Source organism: Cherax quadricarinatus, chromosome 12 (genome assembly GCF_038502225.1).
Source record: "Cherax quadricarinatus isolate ZL_2023a chromosome 12, ASM3850222v1, whole genome shotgun sequence".
NCBI classification, from domain to species: domain Eukaryota; kingdom Metazoa; phylum Arthropoda; class Malacostraca; order Decapoda; family Parastacidae; genus Cherax; species Cherax quadricarinatus.
The window spans coordinates 15,169,330-15,192,171 of NC_091303.1; the positions used below are offsets into that span (position 1 = coordinate 15,169,330).

At 39.2% G+C, this 22,842-nt stretch overlaps 1 protein-coding gene across 10 annotated transcripts in view; it reads right to left on the reverse strand.

The window, feature by feature from the left end:
* The window catches only part of LOC128686630 (serine beta-lactamase-like protein LACTB, mitochondrial), a 41,091-nt gene extending 18,617 nt beyond the window's left edge, over positions 1 to 22,474 (reverse strand). The window contains exons 1-7 of one of the 10 annotated variants that reach the window (XM_070084251.1): positions 22,204 to 22,474; positions 21,504 to 21,601; positions 13,259 to 13,345; positions 6,784 to 7,337; positions 5,664 to 5,854; positions 3,656 to 3,791; positions 1,330 to 1,495 (exon numbers count right to left, since the gene is read on the reverse strand). In XM_070084251.1, the coding sequence (XP_069940352.1) occupies positions 1,330 to 1,495; positions 3,656 to 3,791; positions 5,664 to 5,854; positions 6,784 to 7,337; positions 13,259 to 13,332 (1,121 nt within the window). In that variant the 5' untranslated portion in view covers positions 13,333 to 13,345; positions 21,504 to 21,601; positions 22,204 to 22,474. Of the gene's footprint in view, positions 1 to 1,329; positions 1,496 to 3,337; positions 3,792 to 5,663; positions 5,855 to 6,783; positions 7,338 to 13,258; positions 13,346 to 13,491; positions 13,624 to 20,985; positions 21,200 to 21,466; positions 21,602 to 22,077; positions 22,116 to 22,203 lie in introns of those variants that run through there. The other 9 variants (XM_070084247.1, XM_070084242.1, XM_070084243.1 and 6 more) reach the window with 9 other exon arrangements.
* Positions 22,475 to 22,842: the final 368 nt, after the last annotated feature.

Sequence of the window (22,842 nt, forward strand, 5' to 3'; positions counted from 1 at the left end):
ATACACAACATATCCCTCCAAACTGCCAATATCCCAAACCCCTCCTTTAAAGTGGAGGCATTGTACTTCCCATTTCCAGGACTCAAGTCTGACTATATGAAAATATGAAATATGTCATGTTAAACATATCTATAGATAAGGTAACAAGGTCAGTAGATTGCAAAATGCTGTTACTGCTAGACTAAAGCTAGGTTATGAATATCTCTGGGAGTACAGTTTGTATGGAGATGTCAATGACATAAAATGCAAAACATGTGGATAAAAACAGGGCCATAACCTGGAGAATTATATCTTAGTGTTCTAACATAAAACTTTTCAGACATACCTCCATTCAAACTCTACAGGATATAGCAAAACACCTCTGTAATCCTCCTTTTTGTTAGTTGGAAATCCCTCCCTCCATGTTAGTTGTGCTGATCAGGCAGCACAACTAACATAGAGGAAGGCCCTAGCCCTGGCTAAGGTGGAGGAATGGGGAAGGGGGAGAGTGGATTGGCTTGGACCACAGGAGAGCCTGTCCTAGACAGGAGGCAGTGTGATACTGACTGACTGGACTGGACTGACTGACTGCTTAACTCACTGACTGGACTGACTGACTTTCTTCCTCTCTCCTTCCCATACTGCCTATCTTTCTCCCTCCCTCACTGCCTTCCTTCCTTAATCCCTCACAGTCTCCCTCCCACCCTGACTGCCTCTCTCACTGCCTGCTTTCCTCCCTCACTCCTTGTTTCCCTCATTCACTGCCATCCTCCTTCACTCACTGCCTCCCTTAGCGTTAGAAAGGGCAGGAGAGGACACGAGTTCCCATGCCCTGAACGTGTTTAGGCCTCAACACACTACATATTATATTCAATATTGGTTAAATATCACGTGCTGTACTTGAATGATGGCATACAAGTGAAAATGCACAAGAAATACTCTTTCTAATCACTTATAGCAAATTCCTGGTAGAAATAGGGTAACCAAGTATAAGCAAAACTGCACAGGGCAAGTCAGCATTGAGAGATTTTTATTATTATAATCATAACCAAGCACTAAACCCATAAGGGTCATACAGTGCTGTAGGGTAGGGTATGCTAAAAGATGTAATGTGCATGATCAGAGACCAGCAAGGGAGAAGATAATAGATGCAGAGCTAGGAAGGGCAGTGAGGAGTGCTAAAGGAAGTGTAAGCAAAGTTGGTGTAATAAATCTGTTGATAAAGTGAAGAAAACCTGTATTTTACACCATATTTCCATGCAAAATAGGTACAGTACATATTACAGTGAAGACAATGCTGATAAGAATGATATCGATAGTAATGATGGTGACGATTTAAGGTTTTCTCACCTGGCTCTGTTATAAATAATAGGTGCATTTTTGTCAAGGTATGTATTTTCAAGGCCTAGATCATAAAAGAGACGAGTTATTACTCGAGTAAATGGTTTACCAGCAGCACCTTCCACCACACCACTCACAACCGTCCATCCAAGAGTCGTATACAAGTAGCTGGAACCTAAAATTGAAAGGATGGTTATCTGATGAATAGAATTAAAGGAAAGCAAAGATTAATGAATCACTTGGGAACAAAAAATATCATGTAGCAAAAGCATTATGCTAATTACTTTTAAAACCCCTGACTAAATGCTGGGAGTACAGTATGCTGTATATAACTAAAATCTTAGAGAACACTTTGAAAATAATCAATGGACAAATATCTATTGAACTGTACTTGTTTCTGTACACTATGCAATATAGTGCAGGTTTTCATAAAAATGTACTGGAAACTGATATTCAGAAGCTATTATTAATGGAGATCCAAAATACTGACACTTATTTAGGAAGATAGTAGAAATCAGTCATGTATTAATACTTATTACCCATTCATATTACATTTATGTTTTCTGACTGTCTAGAAGGGCAACTTTTGCATCAATTCTCACCAAATACACTAAGTTTTTACACATTATCTACCAGCTGGGCTGTGGTTCGTATGTCAGCTCGTGTGTGGCCAACAGTAACAGCCTGGTTGATCAGGCCCTCATCCACCACGAGGCCTGGTAGCAGACCAGACTGTGGGGGCATTGACCCCAAAACCCTCTCCAGATATACTTACTCTACTACTATTATGTACTACTCTACTTACTGTGCATCTGCTCTTTTCTTACTTATTTTGCATGTTTTATCACTGAACACATATTCCTCTTCCAGAAAATTACTCAAATTTTTGTTTGCTATCCATTATACCAATTATATGAATTTCTAAATTTTCAACCATCAGTCTTTTATATACAAGTAAAACCTCAATTAATAACAGAGTAAGAGGAGGTATGAAGGTGGTTAGTAATGATGATTGTGGTGAATAGAGCTAAGATTGTCTTGTCTTGATCACAGCAATAATGGGCAATTATTTAACCAATGGACTTTATATGTTGTCTTCAAACTAAATGACTTAGTGGATTTGTCTAGGATTTTTGCAGTCCTTTAAATCTAGGATTTACTTTATCATTCCCATTTATCCCAATCTCACATTAAAAGTTATTTGCAAACATGTCCAGAAATGAGAGTAAAATAATATGTTATAACTAAACCATAATCTTCAAAGGTACAGTACAGTAATACAGCCTCTCCTCACTTAGCGACATATACTCATTTACCGATGACTTGGACTTACAAAGGGCTCTCTGACCAGTATGCATACCTAAATAATGTATATTAGAGCTGATTTCCTCTATTCTTTTTATTACAATATACGTACCACAAATGTTATAAATGGTGCAAAGGTGGCAGTAAAACAAGATCAAAGATGGTTGACACAAATCCACCACCACTTAGCAATGAATTTGTTTACCGACGTGGTCTTAGGAACGGAACTCCGTCATTAAGTGAGGAAAGGCTGTATACACTATTTTTTTATATCACCAACAACATAATATACTGCAATCACATTATTATGGTGTGGGAAAGTGCTATATTTGTAGGGGTCATACAACACTTAGAAAATGGGAGGCAATAAAGGTTGATCTAAGAAATAGAGCACCACATCCAATTTCTTGGACCAAGAGCCCTTCACTAGCATCAATACCCCCATTTACCCTTTGAAGGTACTGTACCCTTAGGTGGTAAATCTTCCCTGATTAACAACCATGTATATTTGATTAGGGTCAACATACAGTACATAACTAAAGCTAATTGCTACAAATACAGGCATACCTCACTAATACCAAAAACTTAAAACCATCTTAAGAGCAAGGCAAGCACTGAAAATAATAAACATGAATATAACTGAAAACCACCATATTAGCAAAGCACTTCAGAGCAAGTGCTGTATTAATGAGGTATGCATGTATATACCCACCAGGTTTGAAGAGAAGGTCATCATTCTGAAACAGCATAAGTGCTTCCTGAATAGTTTCATACTCTTTCTTAATGTAGTATTCTTGCTTGCCAAATTCATACTCTCCTTCCTCTTTTTTGTATTGCCTTGTTGAAGAAGGCTTTTCTTTAGCTTTTCCATTGTGTTCTGTTGATTTCCCATTAGCTACTGTGGTAATACCATCAGTTACTATATTTTCATTCTGCTTCTTGTCTAAGGATTTACTGCCACTAATTGTTTCTTTGGTATTCATTACATTTGCAGTTTTATCTTGTGATTTGTTTGCTTTATCCTCTTTACCTTTCATATTTTCATTTTTTGATACTGTAGTTGTCCTCTTTTTCTCTTCCTCCTTTTCCTTTTTATCAGACCCTCTCGACTTATAATGTCTTATCCCAGATTGATGGCTTATAAGATGCCTCGTAGTTATTGTCACCTGTAGATGAGAATTCAACAATAGACTATATTACAACATACTGACGCATGAAAAATGTCTTTCTTTGCAAGATTCAATGAGCTAGTAGGAATACCTCTCTTGTCGTACCTCTCTCCTCACTAGACTTGAACCTTCTTACTGCTTTTACCTCAGTATGCCTCCTCCTACCTTCGATTTTCTCTCATAAAGGTTCCTCTTTTCTATATCTAAGCAAGGGCACAAATCAGCAGTGTGTCACCAGTAGAAACACTCGGTATAGGAAATGATGAGGTAACAGTCTATGAGGTTCATCAAACTTTGCTTGTTTAGTTAACTGCAAAAGGCCCCACAATACTAAGGTCATTGCCTGATTTGAAATAGCTTCCTAAATAATGCCTGGAGGTACCCATGAGAAAGCAGAGAACATATACCCTTACTCTAAACAGAAATATCAGTAGGAAGTGGGAATAGTCATTTGTGGCTAGCAGCCCTGGTTATATCATCCACTATACAAGCTATGCAAACAAAGCAAGCCACACTATCATGACTATGAACCAAATAAAGTTCATATCTATGCCCTTCTCACTTTCTTGTGGAGCAGAGGAAGAAGGAAAGCCAATCAGCATAACTTATTTCCAGTGGGACCATCTGGTCCCACTGGAAATAAGATGTGATCCACAAGTTGGCTAACACCCAGGTACCTATATTCATATTACTGTTAGGTAAACAACTGCAGTAGGTCTGTAACAGACCTACAGTAAGTAATTGGTATAATCCTATATGCTAACTGCAAAAATCTTAATACAAATTTGAGTTTTTTTTGTGTTGAGGGGCAAGCAGACACACAGTATAATCTGTAGATTGTTATTCATTGGAAAGTGGCCAATACACAAGGGCCATATAGTGCCTAGAGAATGGGGAATTTCAATTCCACAGATCAAGAGCCATTCACAGGCAGGAAGGCACCCACCAGAAAGATTATATCTGTGGTAATGACGGTTGTCAACTGGCGAGAGTTGGCTGACTGTGGTTTGCGCTCAGCTACAGAAAACAGGATCCTTCAAGAGCAAAAAATGGAAAGGGAAAAGAAGCATAAATGGTAGAAAGGATCAATCCCGATGAAAAGAGAGAGTATGACTTAAGAGATTTATTAGAACCCATACATAATTTTTTTTTTTTAACAAATCGGCTGTATCCCACCACGGCAGAGTAACCTAAAAAGAAAAACAAAAGTTTTCATATTTAAAGTAAATCATACAGGAAAAGGTGTTACTAGCCCCTTGCTCCCGGCATTTTAGTCACATCTTACAACACACATGGCTTATGGAGGAAGAATTCTTCTCAATTTCCCCATGGAGAACACAGAAAATGCATCCTATATAAAAGCCCTAGGTACTGACATCACTCATAATTGCACTTTTGCTATTATTCATGTCATTCTTACTAAAACATTTCAAGAAGGATGGCAAGTCCATAGTTATGCAATAAATGGTTCCCAAAATATAAAAGAGAGAGTAGTTTCTTTGCATCTTGAAAGCATGTTGTGCACACAAGAGCCTTCAAACAATTATGAACATACCATGGTGGCTGTGTGTGCAAGCATTAGCACATGCCACCCTAGCATATCACCACCAATACATACATACATTAGTAGACTTCAAATTAAAGCACACAAAATCTTATTGACAATTTCTAAAATCTATGGTAATCCTGTAAGGAAAATGTAAAGATTGCCTTGTAAGCTCTGTGAGACCATATCATAAAATGTTTTTTGCTACTCATTTTAGTGCATTCTATAGTGTAGAATGTGCACTATGCCTTTTCTGCATTATATCTCCTATAATGTATAAGCAAGAATTTAAACAAGTTTACTTTTACTGTAAAGAATCTTACCTCCTCACCATTAAAGGTTTTGACTGGGAAACTTGGAATGTATTTCTGGATTGGAGCATCAAGATCCAGCTTCCCATCTTCCCACAGTTTAGCTACAACTGCCATAGTTAAAGATTTACTGATGCTGGCAATGCGCATTACAGTGTTGGGTGAACACCGAACATTGTTTTCTAGGTCAGCAAATCCAAAGCCTGGATGTAGAGCAGTAATAAGCAACTGTCTTCTAACTGTTCATTTTCTAGTGATAAGATAATAATAAAAAAAGTTCCTAAAAAAATTTGCCTTAAGGTTAATTACTGTATTTTGAAAAAAGTTATTCAGATATGTACAGTTTATGTGCACAAGAAACAGCATTTTTTTTTCCAATAAACTGGCCGTATCCCACCGAGGCAGGGTGACCTAAAAAGAAAAACAAGTTTCCCTTTTAAAATTTAGTAATGTACTATACAGGAGAAGAGGTTACTAGCCCCTTGCTCCCAGCATTTTACCCACCTCTTATGACATGCATGGCTTACGGAGGAAGAATTCTGTTCCATTTCCTTATGGAGAATAATAATTGTTATTATTATAGTCAAGCCAAGTGATAAACTTGAAAGAGTGATACAGCACCAACAATCCAGCGGTTATCATTGTAGTTGTTAAAATGACTACACTGATAATATATATTTTAAAGCTTGTGTACCATATTTCCTAATACATTATACATACATATATGTTCATTATAAAAGTTGGGCTGGTAGAAGAACATTCAAACAGCCTCAGAGATAAATTTTCCTATTTTTCTTAAAGTTTTTTTTTATCTACTTCTCCAAGGCTATGCATCCCTGCATTTACTCTGTAGGTGGACTCTACCAGAGATAGCAGAAATTTTCTTGCTTAAAAACCAAGAAAAAGTAAGTAGGTAAAATGTAATACTGTACAGGAAAAAGGGAACAGTGCTATACTATGCACTAAAGCTTATCCTTCACAACTCTGGGTAATCTTATATATTAAATAAATTTAAAATTGTTTGGTCAATAATATAATCACACAGGTAAAGATGGTTTAAGGGATACATGTACATATCTCTGTAAATTACTGACATAAAAAGTTTTCCAACAATTATCGTAACATCACCTACCATCCTCCCAAGCTGTCTTGCCATCCACTGACACTGCTATAGTAAGGCCTGGTGCTCCACCCTCCTCCATACAATGTTTCAGAAGTTTACGAGACTTCTTTACAATCTCTTCAACACTAGTAATTTTTACTTCTTGAGAATTTGCACTACTTGAGGATGACTGATTTTCAGAGGAAATTTTTTCTGTGCCAACAACATCTTGACCTATTTGATCAGAATTCTTATTTTCCAAGAATTCCTCAGATGAGACATTAAGTTTTGTGAAAGCAGCTGCTGAATTAAATGATAAATCTTTATCTGATACATCATCCTTGGTTTCACACAGTGCTGAACCCATGCCAAAGACTGCAGCAGTTCCCATGATTCCACATAGCATACCCATTTGATTTCTGTAACTGAATCTGCGTTTGCGATATTTTTGTCTTTCACGATTTATCTCAAATAAATAATGATTACTACTATTGCCTAGTCTGTGAATGGAACAGTCATTGGCTGTCTTAAAAGTGTGTTCTTGGTGAAAGTGGCGACTTCCTGTGATTAGAAAACATGAAGTCCTGTGGGGAGAAAAAGTTTACTGTAAGTTAAATTTTTTATAAAAACTTGATACATTATGAAAACTATACAATAAACCAGAAACAGAGGAGGGGTCAGTAATAACAGTTTTCTGAGTCAATTTTTCTAAAATTATTTATTTTGTACTCTATACATATACAGTAAATGCTCTTTTTATAAAGGTAAAAAAAATAATTAATTTCTTTCTTATATACAGTAACTTAAAAGCAATGAGTAATGAGGAATACTTTAACAAATATTTAAGCATTTCTGCTTTAAAACAGTGATATTAAGAAAATTACAAACATTTAACCATTTACGAACAGCAATATCTATCTACCTTTCTTATTTAAAGATTTATTTATTATACTGATCAGGGGAAAGAATTAAATCCAAAAGGAGTCAGACAGCACCTGGAAAAACAGGAGGCAATAAGGCTCAATTCAAGAAGGGGAGGTTAGGTCCAATTCCTTAGAACAAGAATCTCTCACTAGCATCAATGAACCTCTCTTAAGGGGACATCCAAAGAAGAGCTCTTAAGGAGACATCCAAAGAAGAGCTCTTAAGGAGACATCTAAAGAAGAGCTCTTAAGGAGACATCTAAAGAAGAGCTCTTAAGGAGACATCTAAAGAAGAGCTCTTAAGGAGACATCTAAAGAAGAGCTCTTAAGGAGACATCTAAAGAAGAGCTCTTAAGGAGACATCTAAAGAAGAGCTCTTAAGGAGACATCTAAAGAAGAGCTCTTAAGGAGACATCTAAAGAAGAGCTCTTAACCCTTTCAGGGTCCAAGGCCAAAATCTGAAGTCACGCACCAGTGTCCAATAAATTTTGAAAAAAAAAAAAATTATTTTTTCTTACAGAATTAAAGAGCATATTTTTGTGAAGGTAATAAAACAAAAAAAATAGAATCTGATCAGTACTTACCGAGATACAGTGCCAAGAAGTTTATAGAAAATGATGTGGTGGTGGCAACATCAATGAATTCCACATACGCGTATTATATTATTTTGTTGTTTTAGTTGTTTTTTCTTTTCTTTTCCAATTTTTTTCTATTCCTACTAACATTTGGGGCCTGAGAGACCAATACTGTATATAATTGATATATATAAACTCACTGTATTGAACACAATAACCGCACTAAAGTTATTATCATATTATTGTTTGCCACTGTTGTTTATTACAATAAACATGCACAAATATTGTATAATACTAATGTTCTATCATATATTTACATATTTACAATCACTGGACATGGTTTTAGAACTGCTGGAGCTTGTGGAACTCCTTGAAACAAGGCACCATGCACAGAGGCACCTTACATTCCTCACACATAAACCGAGTGTCTTTGCGTCTTTGTTGTCGTCGTTTTGTTTGTGCACAGACAATGCATCTCTTCTGAGCAAATTTCTTTTGAGTTGAAGGAAGCTGTATTATGAAATGATCACCTTCTCTCCTCAAACGCTTGGGTATATCGTGATGAATTCGAGGACCATGTTGTATTGCAGGTGTTGTTACCTGGTACTTCATTATGAGTTGTCTGACAACAGACAAACAAAATTCACCATACGGTGGTCTGTTACCAGTCTTTATTTGGTACATATTATATGCATTCAGCATTGAAATGTCCATGAGATGGAAGAAAAGTTTCATGTACCACTTGTAACTCTTACGAACACAGTCAACAAAACCAATCTGCATGTCACACTTGTCAACCAAGCGCATGTTTTGTGTATAATCAATCACTGACACTGGTTTTCGAATATGTTCATTAGTCACTCGATCAACTTTGCCACTGTTTTGCATTTCATTACGGTGAATGGTTGTCAACAATGTGACATCTCATTTGTCATGCCACCGTAATGCCATGATGTCATTGGCAGTAAACACCTGCACGTCATCACCACAAACACCTGCATTGAGCCTGGGCATATGTTTACAATTAGAACGCACTGTGCCACACACATCTGTCTTGTTCACTCGCATGAAATCACTGAGTAATGGGCTTGTGTACCAGTTATCGGTATATATTGTATGCCCCTTACCAAGATAAGGTGCCATCATGTTTCTCACTATGTCACCTGAGATACCCAATAACATCTTGGTATCTTTCAATGTTTTACTACCCATGTATACAACAATATCCAACACCAGGCCACTGTCACAATCACAGAGTACAAACAATTTTATACCAAAGCGGTTCCTCTTGCTCGGTATATACTGCTTGAATGACAGTCTACCTTTGAAAAAATCAAAGACTCGTCAATTACAAGATTCTTGAATGGATAAAAGTATATCCTGAACTTTTGTTTGAGATACATGAAAACATTTCTAATCTTGTATAACCTGTCACTTCTGTCAGGCCTGGTTTTGTCAGAGAAGTGCAACATACGTAACAGTAAGATAAACCTGTTCACTGGTATTATTTCACTGAAGGATGGGGTAGAAATTAGCCGATCTGTGGACCAGTATGCTTTTATATTATGCTTATAGACGTGAGGCATAAGCATTATTGTTGCAAAAAGCAAATACATTTCTGCAACAGTCGTCTCTTTCCACCTGTGTAGTCTTGACTGTGGATTAAGATCGTATTTGCCATGGTGTACTGAAAATACTTATTACTTTCCCTGGCAATAATTTCCATCAATGGCTGGTCAAAGAATAATTCAAAGAATTCCAGTTCATTGGCCGTGGTTCCAAGGGGACAGGTAGGTAGAATTCCACTTTGAGAGTCATCAAAGTGGTGAGGCTTGGGAACAAAATTGGGATTTTGCTGCCAATTCCACATACGGTTTTGTGGTGGATACTGGACATCATAGGCTGGTTGTACGGGCGGTTGTGGTTGTGGCAGGCTGGTGGCTGACGCTCCGCTTTGTCCTTGAACTGACGAGTCAGCAGCGTGGGTCCCCGCGTGGCACGGTGAGTCACGCATGGCGGTGCCACTACCACCACCAGCACCACTAACACCATCCACTGATGCCTGTGGCCCATCCATGCCAAGTGTAGCCACATCATCCTCACTATCACTACCTAAAACGGGTGTAGGGCCACGGGATGTACTCCGGGATGTACTCCGGGATGTACTCCGGGATGTACTCCGTCCCCTGGGCACAGCATAGGGTACACTACCCGAGCGCATGCGGCGGCGAACATACCGACGCTTCACTGGTGAATATGATTCCTCACTATCACTACTCGAATGATCGTCGAGCGCAGTAAAATCACAATCCACGTCAGAATCATCGTCATTACTGAAGTCAGAGGCCTGGCCACGCGAAAATATTAGTTTTCTCTTACGTTTAGGAACACCCGACCGTGAGTCACGAGTGCCCACACCAGAGGTAGAAGGTCGAGGATCGTCTGGGTTTTCTGCACTATTATCGATATCCTGGTCATTATTTTCGGTCACTAACTTATCAAAGCCGTAGAATTCGTCTTCATTTCCACTTCCATCAGTGTCAGAACTATAAGACAGGAAGAGGAGAGTCCCAATTTTCCGGGGAGTGAGAGCTGACTTGCGACGAGGCATGGTGAACAAGGGTGACTGAGCCGGCGTTCCCACAATGCTATGCAGGCGCCTAGATTTTTTGTTTATTTCGCACACCCACGGAGCAGACCCATTCTCTCACATGTAGGCCTATGAGCGCTTTCGCGCTAAATTTGACGGCGCTAGAATTTTGGCGTAGATCTACGGTTTGGACACTCACCGTAAAGCCGTAGATCTACGGGACAGACCCTGAAAGGGTTAAGGAGACATCTAAAGAAGAGCTCTTAAGGAGACATCTAAAGAAGAGCTCTGCTCCTGTAGCATCAGCTACAAGAGCAGAGCTTTACTCTTGGTGCTCACCTTCAATAATCTGCTCATCATATAATATATTAAGTTCCAATGGCTCTAGCAGAGAGTGCATATACAATGCTGTACTTTATACAGTGTACAAGAAGAATGTTAAAACAAAATATATCTAATGGTTCACAGTGATTTCTTATTCCTAATGTGAATTCTACTTAAGAGGGTAATACATAGATTATACGGTATCCCATACATTCTTGCCTTTTGTTTAACCCTTTCACTGTCGCAAGCCCATTTCTGAACATCCTACATCAAAAAATATTCGAAAAATAAAAAAAATGATTTTTTTCTTACCAAAATGTTGGGATTATTTTGCCAATTGTTTTAAGCCTAAAAATTTTTTTTTGTGATCATTACTTACTGAGATATAGAGACAAAGTTGGCAGAAAATGAGCCACGTATAGCAACAGCAGCGCATGCCACTCACCCGGTAATTTTTTTTTTACTCCCATTCAAAGGTTTCTTGCTTTTTCCACTACTTTATTTTTTCAGGTAACATATGTGGCCTGCGAGACCAAAGTAAGTTCAATGTGCATATATACACTTGTTGTATACAACACAATAAACACACAAACATAATTATCAATATATTGTTTACAAAACTTCTTTACACAAATACAAGTTTTTTTATTACTATTGTTCTATAATATATATACAAGTGTATAGTCACTGGACTGCAGATTGTGGAACTCTTGAAACATGGTTTCATACACAATGGTGTTTTACACTCCTCACGCATAAAACGAGTGCTTGCATTTTTGTGGGCATTTTTTTTTTTTGTATGTGTACTGACAAAACAACTCGTCTGAGCAGTTTTCTTCAAATTAGCAGCAGACAGTTATGTTAGGTAGTTATCCTAAGTAAATGGTCCTGTGTCATCATTCCTTCCTACCTACCTACCTTTCTTTCTTTCTTCATTCTTCCTTTCTTTATTTTTTCTTTCTTTATTCTTTCTTTCTTCATTCTTTCTTTCTTCATTCTTTCTTTCTTTCTCCTTTCTCTTTCTTTCTTTCTTTCTTTCTTCTGGTATCCTGGGCATTGCTTTCGGTCACAAACTCCTCAAACCATGAAATTCATCTTCACTGACACTTCCATCTGTGCTAGATCTATCACTTGGGAAGAGAAGAGGCCCAGTTTCACTGGGGAGTCAAATATTTTTTACCACTAGGCATGCTGAACTACTGAAATGGCATTCCCACAATGCACCACTGGCTCCCCGATTTTTTTTATAATGTGCACACTGACCATGGGGACCCATTCTCTCACATATGCGCCTACCAGCTTTCTCCCGCTTGATCTGAAAGTGCTAGAATTTCTGCGTATTAATATGTTGGAAACACTGGCTTGTAAGACGTATATATACATGGCCGAAACAGTGAAAGCGTTAAGTAATATTAACAACATTGAAAAAAAAATCTTCATGTTGGCAGAACAATGTTATAACTGATCTACTGTATGCCAATATTTTATATATATATATGCACCCCAGGGAATAATTAAATACAGTGCTTGGAATGTCAACTACTGTACTGAATTTCATACTGGTATATGAGCCAACATAATTCAAATCTGTAGTGGAGGGAAGGTAGGATAGGGGTCATCCTAGGAAAGGATGGAGGGAGGCTGCAAGGGGCTAGGACATACAACAGGCATGTGTGAGTGTGTTAGACAGGAGTGAATGGAGAAGAATGGTTTCTGGAACTTGACTGCTGTTGGAATATGAGCAGGGTTAATATTTTGTGAAGGTATGCAGGGAAACTGGTTAGCCAGACTTGAGTCCTGCAGGTGGGAAGTACAATGCCTACACAATAAAGGAGGGGTTTGGGATATCTGCTGTTCACAGTGATATCTATACTGTTGTATGTGTGTGCCTCTGGCAAGACAGTGATAGTGTGAATGATGGTGACAGTGTTTCTTTTTTGGGCCACCCTACCTTGGTGGGAGACAGCCAGGGTGTAAAAAAAAATAAATAAATATTAGCTTCATATCTATTAGTATACCATTTAAATGAGACCTTATCCAAACTACTGGTAACAGTAATAAAAAGAAACATGTCAGATAGCATTTTACTTCACCTGAGAACCTTGGTGGTTTGGAAACACTGTTTTCCAAAGTGTGCAATATTTGGTGTGCAAATATTGTGGAACATCTTGCATCTGCTTCTGCAACATATAATTTTTAGTAACTGAATCAGATAGATGTACACTATACTTATAATTATTAGTATTTATTATTATACTGGAATAGTTGGATTACTGACAAGTATGGTGAATGGATACTATTTACAGACAAAATCTTAAATACGTACAGTATTGAGGGCTGTGGCTCCACTGATTTTTTAATATCTCCAATGGTGTTCACAGGTGACAATCACAATGTTCACATCATTCAGGTGAGTGAAATGGAAAATTTGGTTGGCCACATAATCAGTTGGAAGGATAAGTTACTACGTACTTGTGTTGTCAGTTCAACTGTCAATACAAAGAACAGGGTATTCTCCAAAATCCTCTCAACTGACTATGGCAAACAAACTCATCCTTCCAACTAGTGCAGTGGCCAACCAAATTTCCCATACGATCTACTTTCCCCTCCCAGAGTGACATCAACAATGGCACTGTCACTAATAAAACCATTCAGAATATTACCAGACTCGTGACCTGCAGCCATACTAATAAACCAGGCATCTGTGGAATTCCCTGTGGTTGGTGTGTTACAGTATATGTACACTGGTAAGACTATAAGGAGGCTCTGCACAGTCTCTTGAACAGTAATACACTTGCAAGACATATAACCAGAATAATACCCGTATCATTAATAGGAAGTAAACAGTTACATCAAATGGAGTGGACAAAGTCTGGAATGATTATCTATGAGGAAAACAGGATAAGAACATAATGTTTAAAGGCAGAACACTTAGACCTCCAATACCATCTACCAGAACTAAGAAGTATTTAGCACTGCAAAACCTCTAAATAAATTCATCTTCAAATGTCCTTGAAAGCACACTGTGCAAGCATGCTGCAACTGCACTACTCTACTTATATCTCAATCATAATTTTTGTACAGTAATGTATGTACACTGTTTTGTCATGTGTGCCATGTATTGACAGAGTATGGCATTTCAAATTATCCTATGTAATTTACACAAATGTTATCATGTCAGGCAGTTGTAATCACCAAAAACTTGCATTAATTGCATTTACATGTAACTGTATCTAAATATGGACTGCCTGCACATATCAAAGCTTGTCCTAGCACGAGCCAGTTCAGGAAAAGCACTAAATGAATGAAGCTACAGAAAGGGAGCAGTGATTTCTTGTACAGCTAACATTCATGTACGTACCTATTATTGCAAGTTGATCCTGTCTTTAACCCTTAAACGGTCCAAACGTGTACTGCATATACATTCTCTTGCATAGCGCCCCAAACGTATATATATACGTTTCCTTTGTCATTCATTCAACATTGGCACGATATGCCTGAGTTGCCTAGACATGAGAGAATGGGTGTGTGCACTCAGTGTGCACCATATAAAAAAAATTTGGGACGCCTGGGTACCACATGCTCTTTTTTCCTAATAAATTTTTTTTTTTTCTCAAAAAATTTGGGGCACTGCGCGAGTAAACGTATATTTACGTTTGGACCATTGAAGGGTTAATGTTAATGCAAATAACTCAGTTTACCTTATTCCAAGTATATCTCTGTGGATAATCTTAATAAATTTCCTATTATTTAAATGTAATAATTGGTAGGGATAATTGTGTCATATAATAATGCAGGTGTGCAATGTTAATGTGACTTTTAAAGGGTGATAAGTCACAGTAATATTCCCTATAATTTCCTTGTACATATAATGTAATAAGTTAAAGGCAGTGCATCATTGAAATACTGTCTTATTTTCGATGAAGAAGTTTCTTGGCAAGTGGTTCAGCTATGTTATAGAAGCCACTATTCTGGTTGAAGTTGTCGGATATAGAAATAAGTGATGATTCCAGGATTCTTCGGTATTGAGTGTTTCTTCTGTGGCGATAAGTCTTGAGTTTCTGTAGTTTATCAAGTGGTTGTGTGAATTACGGTGTTGTACGCAGGCATTCCTTGTGTCGTCAGACCTGCTTGTGTATTGGTGTTCTGAAATACGTGTTTGGAGGTCCCTTGATGTCCTCATTACAAGGGATTATGTATACCCCTGTAGAGGATGGAGGCTTGTCCTGCCTACTACTGGTGATGTCTTTGATGGTCTTACTTGGAATGATGTTTTGGCAAAGATGTTGGAAACATGTTTGGCAATGGAGTTTGGGAAGGACTATGTATCTCTTCTCGGCAGTGTCTTCTCTGGGTGTGTTGAAGATGTTTAATGCTCGCCGTCTGCAGTCTCTGATGAAGTGACGAGGATAGTGGAGTTTGGAAAATACTTGTTCAATTATAGTGCATTCTTCCTCAAGGAACTCGTTGCTGCAGATTCTGAGTGCACGCAGGAAGAAGCCTATAATTACACCACGTTTGGTTTTGGTGTCATGGTGAGAGTAGAAGTGGAGAAGATCGTTTTGGTTGGTGGGTTTTCGATAGACTTTAAAACGAAGTTCGTGGTCAGCTTTGCAGAGTAGAACATCAAGGAAAGGAAGAGTGTTGTCGACTTCTTCTTCAAGTGTGAACTGGATTGAAGGCTCGACCTGGTTGAGCTTGTCTTGGAGAGCTTGAACGTTGAAGCGTTTAGGAGTTATGAGGAGAATGTCGTCAACATAACGGAGCCAGGTGACAGACGAAAGAATAATGGTGGAGAAACGTTCGGCTTCTAGATGTTCCATGTATAGGTTCGCCAGGACTGCACTGAGTGGCGAACCCATGGGTAGTCCATGTTTCCAACATCTTTGCCAAAACATCATTCCAAGTATCTACCTCCACAACCACGACCATCAAAGACATCACCAGTAGTAGGCAGGACAAGCCTCCATCCTCTGCAGGGGTATACATAATCCCTTGTAATGACTGCAACAAGTTATACGTGGGCGAAACATCAAGGGACCTCCAAACACGTATTTCAGAACACCAATACGCAAGCAGGTCTGACGACACAAGGAATGCCTGCGTACAACACCGTAATTCACACAACCACTTGATAAACTACAGAAACTCAAGACTTATCGCCACAGAAGACAACACTCAATACCGAAGAATCCTGGAATCATCACTTATTTCTATATCCGACAACTTCAACCAGAATAGTGGCTTCTATAACATAGCTGAACCACTTGCCAAGAAACTTCTTCATCGCTATCCCACATAAGAACACTGTAGAAGGTCTGCTCACAAACTTATCCAATCTCCTTTCCAAGCTACCCAAGTTTTTAGACTCTATAGCCCCACTCGGTACATTATCAGATGCAGCATTCTTCACCTGACCTCAGCCGGACTATAAATACTCGCGTTCCTTCCACCCCAGGTAGTTCTGTTTGTGACTTGAAAAAGCCCACTGTGTGGGCGAAACGTAGTCAATAAAGGATCACATTATACTGCATTTGTGTTTATATTGCCATTGTGTCGGTATTTTATACCATTTATTTCCATGACCCACACCAGTCGACTAACTTCCAGGTACCTAATTGCTTGCTAAGTGAGCAGGACAACATGTAAGGAAACACGCCCAATATTTCCACCCTTACCAGGAATCAAACCACGGACACTCAGCGTGTGAGAGCATTGCCTACCAGGCCACGGGCTGTCCCCCCAAGGGTGTTCTGTAGTTCAGTTGGTAGCGCACTAAACTCACATACTGAGGTCTGTGGTTTGATCCCCGGTACAGGTGGAAACATTAGGGCATGTTTCCTTAAGTAAGTTTATTCAGGTATACACAAATACAGTTACATAGATTATCATACATAGCAGCATATATGTAAAGCACCTAGGATAACCCAAAAAAGTCAGACAGAGTGACATTTCCATTGGGGTCCTTTAGTAAGTAGATACCTGGGCATTAGTCGACTGGTGTGGGTCGCATCCTGGGGACAAAACTTGAAAATGAAAAAGTTTATTTCCTTGCAAAGCTTACAATGTATGGTTTACATATTATAAAATATTAATTACAAAGAAGGCCTCTAGTATGCCTAGGCATGTTGGGCATTTGCCCAAAATGCTCTGCATAACAAGGGGCTTTCTATATAGTATGTCACTGATGTCAGATAGGACTGTATAAACTGTATCATGTATGTACTTTTAGAAATAATTATTATTATTATTATTAAAGCCATCATCATGATTCACAGAATCGTAATAAGAGTGGTTTGTTTGTAATCGTATTATTATGATTTCATGAGTCATGTTACAGTGGACCCTCGCCTAACGAACGTATCGCATAACGTTAAATCTGCCTAACGAAATGCTTGAGGGTAAAAATTTTGGCCCGCATAACAATAAAAAACTCGCCCAACATGATTCGTCCGGGACCTGTCCACGTGTGGCCTGAGCGCGCCTCAGCTGCCCCATGGGTGCCAGTGTTTACAAGCCAGCCAGTGTGGTCGCATCTATGCATACATTTGGTATATTTCACATTATCCCAGTGTTTTTAGTGCTTGTAACTGCAAAATAAGTAACCATGGGCCCCAAGAAAGCTTCTAGTGCCAACCCTGTGGTAAAAAGGGTGAGAATTAGTATGGAAATTAAGAAAGAGATAATTGCAAAGTACGAAAGTGATATGTGTGTGTCTCGGAGCTGGCTAGGTTGTATACCAAACCCCAATCAAGCATTGTTACTATCTTCGCCAACAAAACGGCAATCAAGGAAGCTGTTCTTCCAAAAGGTGCAAGTTTGTTTTGGAAACAGATTGCAAGTACTCGAAGATGTTGAGAGACTGTTATTACGTGTGATGTGGAGGGCAAACAGTAAGGCATGGGTCACTAGGGACTGTTTCTATGACTGGTTTCACCATGTGTTTGCCCCCACTGTGAAAAATTACCTCCTGGAAAATAAATTGGACCTTAAGTGCAGAGCGAATTTCTGGGGACATGAGCTATATCAAAGTGAAGTTTTTGCCTCCTAATACCACTCCTCTCCTGCAGCCCATGGACCAGCAGGCCATTTCAAACTTCAAAAAACTCTGCACAAAAAGCTATGTTTCAAAAGTGCTTTGAAGTGACCTCAGACACTCGAATGACCCTAAGAGAGTTTTGGAAAGATCACTTTAGTATCCTCAGTGTGTAAACCTTATAGGTAAGGCTTGGGAGGGAGTGACTAAGAGGACCTTGAACTCTGCTTGGAGGAAATTGTGGCCAGAATGTGTAAAAGAGAGGGATTTTGAAGGGTTTGGGGCTAACCCTGAGAAGCCTATGCCAGTTGTGGAATCCAATGTGGCATTGGGGAAGTCCTTGGGGTTGGAGGTTAGTGAGGAGGATGTGGAAGAGTTGGTGGAGGAGGACAATGAAGAACTAACCACTGATGAGCTGCAAGAGCATCTGCAACAGCAAGAGGCCACACCTGAGGAAACTGCTTCAGAGGAGGGGAGAGAGAAATTGAAGAAGTTGCCTACTTCAAAGATTAAGGAAATGTGTGCAAAGCGAGTTGAACTGCAAACCTTTATGGATGAAAATCACCCTGACACAGCTGTTGCAAGCTGTGTTGGCAACCTGTACAATGACAATGTTGTGGCCCATTTTAGGGAAATCTTAAAGGATCGCAAGGTACAGAGCTCTATGGACAGATTTGTTGTGTGACAGAGGTCCAGTGACTCTCAAGCTGGTCCTAGTGGCATTATAAAAAGAAGGGAAGTAACCCCGGAAAAGGACTTGCGTTGACCCCCGGAACTCTCTCCAGGTAAACCTCAAGTCCTCATGGAAGGGGATTCCCCTTCCAAACAATAACTTCCACCATCTTCCCTCCTCCCATCCCATCAATCATCACCAGATCTTCAATAAAGGTATGTGTCATGTATTCTTTATTTAGTACAGTACATAGTAATTGTGCATGTCTTCTTCTTTTTGTGGTAAAATTTGTTTTGTTTTCATACTTTGGGGTGTCAGGAACGGATTAATTTGATTTCCATTATTTCTTATGGGGAAAAGTAATTCAGCTAACGATAATTTCGTCTAACGATGAGCTCTCAGGAATGGATTAATATCATTAGGCGAGGGTCCACTGTACTTATGTACGATAAGTTTTTTATATATTTATTAACACATAGGCCATTTCTCACTAGGGCACGGTGGCCCAAAAAAGAAAAACTTTCATCATTCGCTCCATCACTGTCTTGCCAGAGGCATGCTTACACTAGTTATAAAACTGCAACATTAACACCTCTCCTTCAGAGTGCCGGCACTTTACTGTACTTCCCATCTCCAAGAATCAAATCCAGCCTGCCGGTTTTCCTGAATCCTTTCATAAATGTTACCTTGCTTACACTCCAACAGCCCTTCAAGTCCTAAAAACCATTTGTCTCCATTTGCTCCTATTTAACATGGTCACGCACACTTGCTGGAAGTCCAAGCCCCTCACACACAAAACCTCGTTTACCCCCTCCCTCCAACCTTTCCTAGGCCGACCCCTACCCTGCCTTCCCTCAACTACAGATTTATATACTCTTGAAGCCATTCTATTTTGTTCTATCCTCTCAACATGTCCAAACCCTCTCAATAACCCCTTAGCCCTCTGGATAATAGTTTTGGTAATCCAGCACCTCCTCCAAATCTCCAAACTATGGATTCTCAGCATTATATTCACACCACACATTGCCCTCAGACATGACATCTCCACTGCCTCCAGCCTTCTCCTTGTTGCATCATTCACCACCCATGCCTCACACCCATACAAGAGCATTGATATAACTATACTCTAATACATTCCCCTCTTTGCTTTCATGGATAAAGTTCTTTGTCTCCACAGACTCCTCAGTGCACTACTCACCTTTTTCCCCTCATCAATTCTATAATTCACCTCATCCTTCATAGACCCATCTGCTGACACGTCCACCCCAAATATCTGAATACTTTCACCTCCTCCATACTCTCTCCCTTCAATCTGATATCCAATCTTCCGTTACCTAATTTTTTGGTTACCCTCATCACCTTACTCTTTCCTATATTCACTTTTAATTTCCTTCTTTTACACCCTACCAAACTCATCTACCAACCTCTGCAACTTCTCTTCAGAATCTCCCAAAAGCACAGTGTCATCAGCAAAGAACAACTGTAACAACTCCCACTTTGTGTTAAAATTCTTTATTTTTTAACCCCACACCTCTTGCCAACACCCGAGCATTCACTTCTCTTAGAATATTGAACAACCATGGTGACATTGCACATCCTTGTCTACGACCTACTTTTACTGGGAAATAACCTCCCTCTCAGCTACATACTCTAACCTGAGCCTCATTATTCTCGTAAAGACTCTTCACTGCTTTTAATAACCTACCTCATATTCCATACATTTGCAATATCTGCCACAATGCCCCCCTATCATACACCTTTTCCACATCCATAAATGTCACAAAAACCTCTTTACCCTTATCTATATACTGTTCACCTATACGTTTCACTGCAAACACTTGGTCTACACACCCCCTACCCTTCCCATAGCCTCCTTGTTCATCTGCTATCCTCCTCTCGTCATAATCTTTAATTCTTTCAATAATAACTCTACCATTCACTTTACCAGGTATACTCAACAGACTTATTCCCCAATAATTTTTACACTCTCTTTTGCCCCCTTTGCTTTTATACAAAGGAACTATGCATGCTCTGCCAATTCCTAGGTATCTTACCCTCTTCCATACATTTATTAAATAAAAACACTAACCACTCCAAAACTATATCCCCACCTGCTTTTAACATTTCTATCTTTATCCCATCAATCCCGGCTGCTTTACCCCCTTTCATTTTACCTACTGCCTCACAAACTTCCCCCACACTCACAACTGGTTCTTCCTCACTCCTATAAGATGTTATTCCTCCTTGCCCTATACACGAAGAGGAATAATATCATACAGGAGTGAGAACCAGTTGTGTGGGGCTACGTGCGTGGGGCAGTGGGTAGAATGAAAGGGATTAAAGCAACTGGGATTGATGGGATAAAGATAGAAATGTTAAAAGTAGGTTGGGATATAGTTTTGGAGTGGTTAGTGTTTTTATTCAATAAATGTATGGAAGAGAGTAATATACCTAGGGATTGGCAGAGAGCATACATAGTTTCTTTGTATAAAGGCAAAGGGGGCAAAAGAGAGGGGAATAAGTCTGTTGGGTATGCTTGGTAATTTGTAAACCTGTATTTAAGTGTACCTGTACGCAAATAAGCTAACTTACTTAATAAATTTATGTACGTGTACCTAAATAAACTTACACTCTTCTTTCTTCTTCCTGGGTTTGTAAGGGCCACTGACAGCTTAAGCCGTATCAAGTCCTCCTTCCCGATGTACGGAGATGAGATGTTGCCCAAAGCTCGGCGATGAAAGAAAAGGAAATAGGCGTTGTAAATTGTGAGTTCATTACCTCTGTAACTTGCTCAGCTATCAAAACTTTGGAGTCCAGTCCCTGGACCAATTATGTACCTTTGTAATCTTTTGACTACCGCCCACAGGATGGGTATGGGATGCATAATAAACATATTAAACTTAACTTGTATAATACAATACAACTTTGTTTTTCTGGAGTATACAAAATGAAGTTTACGTTGTAACGTGCAGTTTTTTTAATGTACAAAAAGTCGGTTTGGATTCAGGAATAATAAAAGCACAAATGATGCTATTATACACATGCTAGAACTAATATCTACCGCTCTCGAGAAGAGAGAAGTCCCTCTGGGAATTTTCATTGACTTACGTAAAGCTCTTGATACAGTCGACCATGAATTGCTGCACACTAAATTAACACACTATGGTATAAGAGGCCACTCCCTCAACTACCTGAAGTCATACCTTAGTAACAAAAGCCAATACGTGTACGCAAATGGTGCAAACTCTTCCACACCACCATCAGAGTAAGAGTCCCACAGGGAAGTGTCCTAGGACCACTCCTCTTTCTCATCTACATTAATGACCTACCATTAATGACCTACATTAATCAGTCATGGGGGCTGGAAAAGATGAATGGAGTAACAGCGCCCTGGACAGTAAAAGCCCAACAGTTGCCATCCTACCAGAAAAGTAAATGTCACTATCGCCGCAAGGTATGGCAACACCGCATACCTAAACAAAAACAGTGGCACACAGCTCTTATTGTAGCGCTCTTAAGTGGTGATATCCAAATTAATCCAGGACCTCAAACTATTGTGCAGAGGCAAAACAGACAGATAAATGACGGCAATAATGACGGTCTAGTAGCTAGGAATGATAACCTTAACTCCATATGTGATGCATACATAGGTCAATGTGAGACAATACAGCCATTATTATCTCAAACACTACCAAACAGGTGCATACACTGTACTAAAGTACGCATGAAAAACAGAAAAGGCACCTTATGTAAAATGTGTAAGGGGTGGGTGCATGATGGATGTATGTACAATTATAGCAACGGTGCCAGAATTCATTTTGTGTGTAACAAATGCACTTTGGCACAGTTACCCTTTAGCAGTGATGACATTGATTTACCTAATTTTAATACAAATGACCCATTGCCATATATTGATGATTATGATTGTTTTATGAAAACAGGCCTTCACTTTATTCATGTCAATGCAA